This window comes from Typopeltis vanoorti, chromosome 18 (assembly GCF_054136105.1).
Source record: "Typopeltis vanoorti isolate ZY-2024b chromosome 18, IOZ_Tvanoo_1.0, whole genome shotgun sequence".
Taxonomy (NCBI): domain Eukaryota; kingdom Metazoa; phylum Arthropoda; class Arachnida; order Uropygi; family Thelyphonidae; genus Typopeltis; species Typopeltis vanoorti.
Genome location: NC_143566.1, coordinates 77,219,631 through 77,232,929, shown reverse-complemented (window position 1 = coordinate 77,232,929; position 13,299 = coordinate 77,219,631). Strand labels below are relative to the sequence as shown.

At 34.7% G+C, this 13,299-nt stretch overlaps 1 protein-coding gene across 1 annotated transcript in view; it reads left to right on the top strand.

Moving 5' to 3' along the window:
• Uev1A (Ubiquitin-conjugating enzyme variant 1A) overlaps positions 1-13,299 on the top strand; it is a 78,338-nt gene that overhangs the window by 23,580 nt on the left and 41,459 nt on the right. The window contains exon 2 of the mRNA XM_090407896.1: positions 5,851-5,999. Coding sequence (XP_090264022.1) covers positions 5,851-5,999 — 149 coding nt within the window. The remainder of the gene's footprint in view (positions 1-5,850; positions 6,000-13,299) is intronic.

Genomic DNA, 13,299 nt, shown 5'->3' with positions numbered 1-13,299 from the left:
TAGTGACCATACCACCTGAGATTAGCTCTGCTAACGCATTCCTGGATGCTGACAATGCCAAGTTCTTTCCTAATATCCATATCCTCCTTTTTAATATGATATTGCAATTGATGCCATCTGTTCATGCCCCCTAATCTTTCTCAGGACTCTCATATCTGTGGTCTCTAGTCTTTGGTCAAGTGTTTTACTTCTGACCCAGCTCTCAGATCCATAAGTTAAAATTGGTTTGAATACTATCTTGTATAAATCTAATTTAGTGTTTTGACTAATTTCTCTGTTATTCCACATAATATTCAGTTGACTTCCTACCATTCCAACTTTATTGATTCTGTTGGCTATTTCCATATTTAATTTACCATCTTCACTAAAAATTGTGCCTAAGTAGCTGAAATGTTTTTTGTTCTATAAGTTCTCCTTTCGCAATCAGTTGATATTTTTCTGCTTCTACTTATTTTCATCGTCTTTCTCTTGTTATTGCTAACCTTCATACCAAATCTATTACAACAGTTATTGAATTTAGTTAGGGAATCTTGCAGACTTATACTGGATTTATTTAGAAGTATAACATCATCTGCATAAAATAAAGAGCCGAGATTAACATATCCAATTTTGATATCAGGTTTAATACCACTTTGCTTCATGATGTAATCCATATAGATAATAAAAAACAGAAGGGATAATGTACATCCTTGTCTGATATCAGATTTAACATAAAACCATCTTCCTGTACTTCCATGAATTCAAACTGCTGACTTACAACTCAAATAAAGACTAAGTATTGCTTGATATAATGCCCCATTGACACCATATAATTGTAGCATATTGAATAGCTTCTCTCTTGGCACCTTGTCATATGCCTTTTCCAGATCTACAAATTAATTACTCCATACTTCAAGGATATCTTTACCATTTGCCATTATCCAGTTTTGATGTCACCTATATCATCTGTAATTCCTTTTACAGCACTCTTTCCTCCATTTCTGAGCTTCTTCAACAATCTCCAGAATATCTTACCACCTTCTTGATATTTATTTTCTATGTTCTTAGCAAAGTCTTCCCATGAATTTTGTTTAGCTAGTTTGTGTAAAACAAGCTTAAACTGCAAATTAGCTAGTTTGTGTTTACTTTCTTACATTTGTCTCTGTATTCTCTAAGAGCACAAGCTGACTTATTTGCCAGGAACGTTTGATATACTTTCTTTTTTTTCTTCACTGTTCCTTTATCTTCCTGTGTCCACCATGGAGTTCTGATTTTTCTATCCTTACAGACAACCTCATCGCATGCCTCTCTGGCTGATTCAATCAGTGTTTTCTTCAGGGCTTGCCACTGAATATCCAAGGTTTGGTTCCTGCTCTCAAACTCTTTAGTTTTTTCTTGAATAATAATTGTGTATTTTAGTCTGCAGTTCACATCTGAGAGCTGATCAACTTTTATTCGCTTTAAAACTTTCTTACATGTTCTTCTTTTCAATATGAAATTCAATTTTATTGTGCTCAAGACTAAATGCTGATCACTTCTAATTTCAAATCGTTTGTACGCTGGTATCCTGCACCAAGTTAAACATCACTATCGACAATAACATAGTCAATGAAACTTTTCTTATTCCTTGCCTCTTCTCTCCATGTGAATTTGTGCACATTTTTATGTTGGAACATGGTGTTAGTAATAACCAGTCCATGTCCTGAGCATAAACCCAAACAGGTATTTGCCATTATTATTAGCTTTGCACTTTTCTCCAAATTTTCCCAAAATATTTTTGTATGTCTGCCAATCATTTCCTACTCTGCTATTTAGATCCCCAACAAGGACCAACTTTTCTTTTTTCATTGTGTCAGTTGCTTTTTCTAAAGCATCAAAAAATTCCTACACTTCTACCTTAGTAGAACCTTCTGTGGGACCATAGGCACAAATAAGTCTCATTGTCCAATTCCCCATTCTGATATTTACCCACATCACTCTACTTGAGACTGCCTGCCATTCAAATAGATTAGCCTTGTATTATGTGTTGAATACTATGGCTACTCCTTCTTTTCCTTGATTGTCATTGCCTGAATATAACATTTTGTATTTATTGCTCAGAAAGATCTCACCAGTTTTGGTCTTTTTTGTTTTAGTCACCACTTTTATGTAGTACTTATACTATAGTACTTATACTCGATCTAGTACTTATCCAATTCCTCAACTAGTTCCATTTCTTTGCCATTCAGGCTTCTTATGTTGATAGTACCGATCTCGAACTCTGGTGATGTTGAGTTGGTGTGTGTTTTAGGATTTGTTCCAATAGCTGGCTTTTCGCCCTGGTTCTCTGGCAAAAACAACAGGGGCCCTTGTTTAACCAGCCAGCATGAAATTCTGTTGTTGTACCATTTTATATTTTGGTTTAAGCCAATAAGAATACAATTTGGTCTGCTAAATCCCAAATTTCCAGCCCATCCTCGTTTGTTCAGTATCCAGTTAGATATCTAACAGGGTGTAATCAGTTTCCTGGTGTGAATTCTCAAAGTGTGTACAGGACACCATTACAGTACTACATGATTAAGTTTGCATTTACTGATCTCCTGTCAACAATTTTCTTAAGATTTGTTATCATTTGTGAACAGGTCAGTATTGTCCAATCTTATTTCTTTCTTCTAGGACACTTCTGACTACATTAGTCCACCTGGATCTTGGTCTTCTTCTAGGTCTTTCTGTTGCCATTTTAGCATTAAACACCTTTCTAATCTTTTCTTCTGCCATTTTGGCTGAATGGCCATACCACCCTAGATTAGCTCTGCTCACACATTCCTTAATGTCAGTTTCCTTCCAAATATTTTCATTTTTTCATATGATATTCTATATGTTCATTCTAATTTTTCTCAAAATTGTCATATATGTGGTCTAGTCTTTAATCAACTGTTTCACTTTTGACTCAGCTTTCAGAACCATGAATTAAAGTGAACACCATCTTGCATATTGCTAGCTTAGTAGTTTGGATAATTTCTCTCTTATTCCATAATATACATTTATTCAGTTGACTCCTGCACCACACCAGTTATACTTATTCTGTTTATTTCCACATTTAGTTAGCAATCTTTACTAAAATTGTGCCTATAAAGCCAAAATATTTTACTTGTTCCAAATTGAGAATTCAGTTAATGCTGTTCTTGCCTATTTTGATAGCTTTTGTATTTTTATTTCTGATTTACATGCCAGTTTTATTGTAATATTCATTTAGATAAAGAGTTAAGATTATTTCTGTCTTAGTATGATCCATGCAGATGATTGGAGATAAACTGCACTATTGTCTTACATCTGGCTTTATATCAACTTACACTTCATTAATTATACAGAGTATGTAATACTCTGTGTAACATTTTGTTTACATCATATAATTGTATTTTTAAAGCTTTTCTCTAGGTACCTTATCATTTGCCTTTTGCAGTTCTAGAAAACTTGAATACAGATACTTGTTATACTCCCATGATTTCTCAACTGTATGAACCTTACAACCCTATTTAGACTGAATGCAGCTTCTTCTTCCTCACCCGTATTTCTCCCTATTCCAAGTTTCTTTTCCATTATTTTTCTTAGCCTCTTCTCAAGTACGCTGTCATATATCTTACTGAGAACACTGATAGGTACTATGAGGAAATTTACCCTAATCACTGAAATTCAGTATTCTGAGTTATGCAGTCTCAGTTATGAGTTGCCATTTGCTGTAAATGTTTTACAGCAAATTTAAATGTAATTTAAATATAAAACTTTAAATATTTGGACATTGCTTGTTGAATGCCATCAGCTGTCTTTCAACATCAGAATTCAGATGGATTTTTCTACCTCAAGTACTGATATGCACCCTTGAGTCCATTCCTCTTGAATATTTTCTACCACTGTTCTGTCACTTCTTGTTCATTGGGAGATCTTTCCAAGTAATACTCCAGACAACCAAGAATACCTTTTTCAGTTTTTATGTCACTGTTATCATCTCTGATTCCTTTTACTCTTACCTCAATTTCTAAACTTTTCAATAGCCTCCAGAATGTTTTGCCACCATTCTGATATTTGCATTCGTACCAAGTCTTCTTTTGACTTTTTTGCATATCACTTTCTTACATCTTTCTCTATATTCATTCAGAGCACATACTGATTTACTGTCTTTTGATATTTTCTTTTTTTTTACCTGACTGCCTCTTTAACTCTCTGAGTCCACCATGGAATTCTGATTTTTTTTTTTTTTTTTTTAAATCCTTTCAGATGACTTCTGCATATACGTCTCTCCTGAATCTCAAGCACTGTTTTTTCATAATCTGCCACTGAGTCTCCATGGTTTGGTTCTTGTTTTTCAAACTTTTCCTGGAATATTTGAGTCTATAGTTCATCTCTCAAATCTATTCAGCTTTAATTCTTTTCACAACTTTTGCATTGTTTTTTTTTTTTTTTTTTCAGTATTTGTTTATGTCCTATTATTAAGTGGTGATTTCTACTTTTAGATTAGGTATTGTTTCTGTTTCTTTTAGATGTTCTATATATATACTCTTTGTGTCCTGAACCAGTCTGATAGTATTACTGTGAACTTTTCGTATTTCTTGTGTCTTCTCTCCATGTGAATTTGTGCACATCTTTATGTTAAACATTGTATTAATAATGACTAACCCATGTCCTGAACAGAAGTCATTACAGATATTGGGAATAATTGGAGGGGAGAAGAGAAATGCAGCAGTAATAAAGATGATATAGTTTTCCTGCAGGATACTTCAAACAGATGGGCAGTGTGGTTAAAGGATAATGGTTGCCAGTTGAACATGAAAAAATGTGTGGTTATGCTTGTCATGTAAAGATTACATGCTGTGTATTATATTGATAGAATTGCATGAAATTGATGATTCTATGGCTTTTGAAGTGGTGGTAGACAGGGATTGCAGTTCAGAAGATATATTGCAAAAAGTGGCAAATAACTCAATGGATCACTTGAACAATGACACTGACAAGTAGAGATAAGGAGGTTATTGTGCTTCTGTGATTTCTATAGTTTTGTTGAAATTTTTGAGAGTTAAATTATAAAGACCACACAATTCTAAGATAAAACATGTATTGGAATTTATGAGAAGTGTAGAGCTAAGAAAGTTTTAGAATCACGTGATCTATACCATACCTCTCAAGGAGGTTATTATTTCTCACTTTATATGCAGCTTTGATGTGGCTACATCTTGACTACTATAAACAGATCTGGTTGTCTGGGTTTCTTAGGAATGTGAATGTGTTTGGAGAGGATTCAAAGGATCCAAAATAATGACTGGTCTGTGGAGTGTATTTATGAGGATAGGTTGGTGGGTTACAATGTTTAGTTAATAGGCAGTAATGAAGTACATGATAGAAGCATAAGTTAAAAAGGAATTTTATAGCATTAATATTGGAGAAATTTTACATCACATGACTCCTGGAACTTGTGTTTATGAGTGTGGTTAACAAGAATGTGTGGACTGGTCTTTTTGGCTTGGAGAGTGGTGAATGATTGAAATGGGTTTCTGGGAGCAGTCGTGAGCTTTGTCAATGAATGAATTTAAAGAGATGATATGCATTTGTTTTAATAATGATTAGTGGTGTGCTTCCACAATGAGTCTTAAATTCTTATGAGTGTGATCTATTCAATCAGTCTGTTGGATCCATGGAGGTTAGTTATGATAATAATAATATATTTAAAAAAAACCCATATAATTTAAGATGTACTGCTAGAATAGTTTTAACATTCTAGATATTTTCTCTATTCCATAATCTTGTTTACTTAAAAATAAATATGTCTATGATATGCACCAGATGATATCATATTTCATTAGCAGCTAAGGATTCTTTATGTTGTATGTTATATTCCAGGTGTTGTTGTTCCACGAAATTTTCGATTACTAGAAGAATTAGAACAGGGACAAAAAGGAGTTGGAGATGGAACAATCAGTTGGGGTTTGGAAGATGATAGTGATATGACTCTAACACATTGGACAGGAATGATTATAGGTCCACCCAGGGTAAGCTACATTAAGAAGTATTTCTGTTATTTCTACATAACATATGTTGGTCTTAAATAATAATTGTTACATAACCACAGCTCAGAAACATGGACTATTGATAAAGAAATGGAAAAAAGTCTGACTCTGGAGATGTGGCTACTGAGAAGATTATGGATTATGATGGAACAAGCCACAGGAGACATCATTATATGAAGAGTTCTCTAGATCGTTATAGATAACTGGACAGGCAAAGGTACCATCCAGATCTTTAGATGCATAATAAAAACCTTAAAGAAAATTATCAGTATTGATTTAACAACAAAAAAAAAAACTTAAAAGCAGAATAGTCACGTTCATTTTCATTTATTCATGCAATTTTGGTATCTCTTAGTCAGATGTGAAACAACTGAAAAAAAATTTTTTTTTTGTTTTTCTTTTTTAAATCCCCCCCCCCTCACACACATGAAGTTTTAAAATCTATTGCACATCACTGCTTTATATGAGCAGATAGTTATGAAGAAAGTTGATGTATTTAGCAAATAACTGGAGGTTATAATCCTCATGGAAGACTATATAAGGCAGGATCTTCCAAAGCACTGGCAGAAAATGAAAAGATGGCACATTAAGTTTGAATCTGTAATATACGTGGATGTTGACCAGCACCTGTTTTTTTTTGTTGTTTTTCTTCATCTCCACATTCTTTTATATATATATATATATATATATATATATATATATAAAAGAATGTGGAGATGAAGTCTTGTTAGCCTACTTGGTTGGAATTTCCATCTAGGATGAGAACCTCTATCAAGGCTTTTCAAATGAAGGTAAGTTTAGCTAGTTATATATAAAAGAATGTGGAGATGAAGTCTTGTTAGCCTACTTGGTTGGAATTTCCATCTAGGATGAGAACCTCTATCAAGGCTTTTCAAATGAAGGTAAGTTTAGCTAGTCTCATAACATCTCATATTTCATCCCATAATACAGGAAAATTGGTCAGAAGAACACACAATTTTCAGATGTAGCACTCCACAATGCAGATAGGATTAACTGCCCTATCATATGTAGTATCAAGTTTCTAAAAAGCCAAGTTACTGGCCATGATAGGCAAATGAGCCTAACACACACACACACAAAGGAAGTAATATCAGAAAAAGCGGAGAAAAAATGGTAGTGGTACTTTGGTAGAATAGTGCCATGAAAGTTCTATCCTATCCTAATTTACGCTCGTGCATCGATCTACATATTTTACTGTGTAGGTATTCGGAACTGAAATCCTACAGAATAGGTTGGTTACTCCTTATTCCTGGAGGTGTCCTATATCTATAGAAGCATGTGTTCGCATGGCTGGTTTGCCTGTTCTGGAGGACGAAAAACCCGAGTTTCCAGGTTAAAAAAACCTCCTACTCCCATATGAGACCAGCTAACTCACCTTTCGTCGAAAGAGATCATATAAAAGTTCCTCATGTCACTGATAGGAATCGAACCCAGGTCTTTCCAACCAAAGGGCTTTGTTTGTACTGACTGAGCTACGGGGGCTCGCCATGAAAGCACTTGTAAAAAAAAGAAAATAGACAAATAGATGAATTTTGAGCAAGCATTTGGAGGGAGATTGAAAAAGCTGAGGTCACCTCTTCAAGCGTCCTTAGGAAGTTTTTTTGGTATACTATCCTGAATGTTAGAATAGTGTTCTAATGTTAGGCAGATTTGGGATTTATGCAATGTTAAGAATTGTACATATCCTAAATCTAAATATACATATCCTAAATGCTAACAGTGTCAAGTTCTTTCCTAATATTCTCATTTTAATATGGTTTTTCCATTGATGCCATCTTTTCATCTCATCTGATTTTTCTTAGAACTCTCATATCTGTGGTTTCCAGTCTTATCAAGTTTTCTCTTTCTAACCCAGCCATCAGATCCATAAGTTTGAACACTGCTTTTATGCAGCTAATTTAGTGTTTTGACTAATTTCTCTCTCTCATTCCCTATAAATTTATACAGTTGACTTCCTACCACATACAGCTTTGCTAATTCTGTTGTCTATCTCCTTATTTTATTTCGTTTGCTCTTTTCATTAAAAATTGTTCATAAATAGTTGAAATGGTTTTAACTTGTTCTATAAGTTCTCCATTTTCAGAATGGAGAACTTATAGGAAGAAACATACTGACATCAACTAGTTGATGTCAGTATGTTTCTTCCTATTTGCATTGTCTTTGTTTACTGCTCATTTTCATGCCAAATTTATTACAGCAGTTATTCAATTTAATTAGGGAGTCCTGCATATTTATTTAGGAGTATAACATCATATGCATAAAGTGAAGAGCTCAGATTAACATCTCCAATTTTCATATCAGGTTTATTGTCACTTCATAATATGATCCATCTAGATGATGAATAACAGGGATTGTGTACACCTGTTGTTTACGTCACACTGAAACACGGGAGCGTAAATTTAAAGAGGCCTGTGAAATTCTTATCAATCACCTTAATCTTAATAATTGGTGGTCTAAAAATCCCAAGAATATGGATGACCCAAATTTACCCACTTAACCTTTTTGTCTAAGAGTTAATTATAAATTAGGACTGTAAATAATCTTGGAACTTGACTGACTCTAATATAACAACACCCTTGTTAAATTATGGATTAGGCCACTTTTGCTGTATTAAAACTATCTATATGAATTTGTTCTCTGAGGATGTTATAAATAGAATATAGCTTTGATGTAGCTTTTTTTTCTTTCACTAGAGGTCAGGCCAGTAGAATAATGGTTGATCAAATTATTGTCACTTTTATTTGGTGTTGCTTAAGGGTCAAAGCTGAATAACTGAGAGGAGACCTCCACATAGCCTTTAAAGGAATGCGGAGAACTGACCAGGGCTTCTGACCTAATGTCCAATCCTCACCTTCTCGTGGTGCACTGTTTTCGGTATCTACCTGGATACTGAACGAACAAGGCTGGACTGGCAATTTGGGATTGAGCCGACCAAATTGTATTCTTATTGGTTAAACCAAAATAAAAAATGATAGTACAACATGACAAAATTTCATGCCGGCTGGGGCGTCGCCCGGTTAAACAAGGCCCCCATTTTTTTTTGCCATGGAACCAGGGCGAACAGCGATAAGTCAGCTACTGGAACAAATCTGAAAACCAACCCCAACTCAACACTACCAGAGTTAAAGATCGGTACAATCAACGTAAGAAGCCTGAATGGCAAAGAAATGGAGCTAGCTGAGGAATTAGATAAGTACCAGATCGACATAATAGGGGTGACTGAAACAAAAAAGACCAAAACTGGTGAGATCTTTCTGAGCAATAAATACAAAATGTTATATTCAGGCAATGACAGTCAAGGAAAAGAAGGAGTAGCCATAGTATTCAACACAAAATACGAGGCTAATCTTCTTGAATGGCAGTCAGTCTCAAGTAGAGTAATGTGAGCAAATATGAGAATGGGGAACTGGACAATGAGACTTATTTGTGCCTATGGTCCCACAGAAGGTTCTACAAAGGTAGAAGTGGAAGAATTTTTTGAGGCTTTAGAAAAAGCAACTGACACAATGAAAAAGGAAAAGTTGGTCCTTGTTGGGGATCTAAATAGCAGAGTGGGAATTGATTGTGAGACATACAAAAATATTTTTGGAAAATTTGGAGAAAAGAGCAAAGCTAATAATAATGGCAAATATCTGTTGGATTTCTGCTCAGGACATGGACTGGTTATTACTAACACCATGTTCCAACATAAAAATGTGCACAAATTCACATGGAGAGAAGAGGCTATGAATAAGAAAAGTCTCATTGACTATGTTATTGTTGATAGTGATGTTTTCTCCCTGGTACAGGATACCAGAGTGTACAGAGGATTTGAAATTGGAAGTGATCACTATTTAGTCTTGAGCAGGATAAAATTGACTTTCATATTGAAAAGAATAACATGTAAGAAAGTTTTAAAGCGAATAAAAGTTGAGCAGCTCTCAGATGTGAACTGTAGACTAAAATACACAAAGATTATTGAAGAAAAAATGAAAGAGTTTGAGAACAGGAATCAAACCTTGGAGATTCAGTGGCAAACTCTGAAGAAAACATTGACTGATTCTGCCAGAGAGGCATGTGGTGAGGTTGTGTGCAAGGATAAAAAAATCAGAACTCCCTGGTGGACACAGGAAGTTAAAGAGGCAGTGAAGGAAAAGAAGAAAGCATATCAAAAGTTCCTGTCAAATAAGTCAGCTTGTGCTCTTAGAGAATATAGAGACAAATGCAAGAATGCTAAACACTGTGTAAAACTAGCTAAACAAAAGTCATGCGAGGACTTTGGCAAGAATATAGAAAATAAATATCAAGAAGGTGACAAAATATTCTGGAGGTTGTTGAAGAAGCTTAAGAATGGAGTTAAGAGTGCTGTAAAAGGAGTTAGAGATGATAAAGGTGACATGAAAACTGCAGAAAAGATATCCTTGAAGTATGGAGTAATTACTTTGAAAAACTGCTAAATGAAACAAGCAGTGATGATAGCACAGTGGTAAAAAAACACTGACCAGGCATTCAGTCAGGAATACATATCCATACTTGAAGTAGAAAAAGCCATCAAAGGTTTGAAATGTGGAAAGGCAGCTGGAGTAGATGATATTCGACCAGAAATGCTGAAGTATGGTGCTATAAGAGTCTTACAGTGGCTGCACTGCATAGTTCAGAAAGCCAGGACAGAGGGACAAATTCCTGATGATTGGAGTAAAGCTCTCATAGTACCCATATATAAAAAGGGAAATAAAACTGAATGTGAGAATTACAGAGGTATTTCCCTACTGAGTGTTCCTGGCAAGATCTATGCAAGTATACTTCAGAAACGGTTGAGAAGAATTGTGGAAGGAAAGCTTGGTGAAGAACAAGCTGGATTCAGGCCAAACAGAGGCTGTCAGGATCAGATCTTCACTTTACGACAAATAGTCAAGAAAGCATGGGAATATAACAAATATCTGTATTTAAGTTTTGTCGATTTGGAAAAGGCATATGATAAGGTGCCAAGAGAGAAGCTATTCAATACGCTGCAGTTATATGGTGTCAGTGGGGCATTATGTCAAGCAATACTTAGTCTTTATTTGAGTTGTAAGTCAGCAGTTAGAATTGAAAGAAGTACAGGAAGATGGTTTAATGTTAAATCTGGTGTGAGACAAGGATGTACGTTATCCCCTCTGTTATTCGTTATCTATATGGATCACATTATGAAGGAAAGTGGTATTAAACATGATATCAGAATTTGAGATATTAATGTCAGCTCTTTGCTTTATGCGGATGATGTTATACTTCTAAATAAATCCGCTACAAGTCTGCAAGATTCTCTGACTAAATTGAATAGTTGTTGTAATAGATATGGTATGAAGGTCAGCAATAAAAAGACAAAGACAATGAAAATAGGCAGAATCATTGAAAATGTCAACTGTCTTGTGAATGGAGAACCTGTGAACAAGTAAAACATTTCAGCTACTTAGTCACGATTTTTACTGAAGATGGTAAATTAAATATAGAAATAGACAACAGAATCAGCAAAGCTGGTATGGTGGGAAGTCAATTGAATAAATTCATATGGAATAAGAGAGAAATTAGTTGGAACACTAAATTAGCTGTATACAAGACAGTGTTCAAACCAGTTTTAACTTATGGATCTGAGAGCTGGGTCAGAAGTAAAACACTTGACCAAATACTAGAGACTGCAGACATCCGAGTCCTGAGAAAGATTATAAGCGTGAAGAGATGGCATCAATGGCAATATCATATTAAAAACGAGGATATTAAGGAAGAACTTGATATTGTCAGCATCCAGGAATGTGTTAGCAGAGCTAATCTCAGGTGGTATGGTCACCTAAACAGAATGGGCGAGGAAAGATTAGCAAAAGAAGTGTTCTCTGCCATGTTGGCAGCAAAACAAACCAGAGGAAGACCAAGATATATGTGGATTGATACAGTACAAAGTGCCTTAGACGATAGAAATATAAGATCTGATAATGTTGGAGTCTTGACAAGTAACAGACTGATTTGGAGGAAAATTGTAGATAGGAAGTTAGTAATGATATAATTTTTTCATGTAGTACTATCATATCCTGTACACCCCTTGTGGGTACATGGCAGGAATTTGATGATGATTTGACATACTTTTGAAATGTAATGTAGCTTGTCTTTGTGTGTGTGTGTGTGTGTGTGTGTGTGTGTGTGTGTGTGTGTGTGTGTGTGTGTGTGTGTACGTACACTCCAGATGATGATGTTAATATGAAGGTTGAAACATCAGGAGATTAAAGTAATTATTCCTAACACAGTTGTAGTCTCCGTAATTTTATTGAAATGAATACCGAAATGAGAGTTAATCTACATCCTTGTCTTACATCACATGATTTAATATCAAACCAGCTCCCTTTTCTTCCTTCAATACTAACTGCTGGCTTAAAACTCAAGTATAGACTATGTATGGCTCAATATAATCTCTCATTTACACTATTTAATTGTAGCATTTTGAATAGATTTTCTTTTGGCATCTTATCGCATGCCTCTATCAGTTCTGTAAAACTTAAATACAGATATCTGTTATATTCCTAGGATTTCCCAGCTGTTTGTTGTAAAGTGAAAATATGATTCTGACAACCTCTGTTTTGCCCAAACCCAGCTTGTTCTTCAAGTTTCTTTCCCACAATTTTACTTAACCTTTTCTCAAGTATGCTTTCATAAATCTTAACACTCAGAAGGGAAATTCCTTTGTAAGTCTCACATTCAGTTTTATTTCCCTTTTTATAGATTGATAATATGAGATCTCTACTCCATTCATCTAGAATTAGAATTTCTGACCAGGCTTTCCGAATTGTACAGTGCATATTTGAGTGTTTCTGGTTGAATATCACTTGCTCCATCTGCTTTTCCACATTTCAGGTTTTTGATGGTTTTTTCCATACCTCAGGTATTGATATGTTCTCCTGATTATCTTCCACAAGCAAACAGTACTGTTACTGCTTGTTTCATATAGCAGTCTTTCAAAATAATTTCTCCAGACATCTCAAATATCTTTATCTTGAGTTTCCATGTCACCTTTATCATCTCAGATTCCTATTACAGTACTCTTTCTCCCTTTTTTTTTTTTTTTTTTTTTAATTTCAAAATTCTTCAATAGTCTCCAGGATATTTTGTCATCTGAATGATATTTGTCTTTCATATTCTTACCAAAATTTGCTTATGACTAGTTTTGCTACTTTAACACATACCTTGGATCACTTGCATTTTTCTCTAAACTCTGTCAACTTACTTGCTAGGAACTTTTCATGACTTCTTTTCCAGA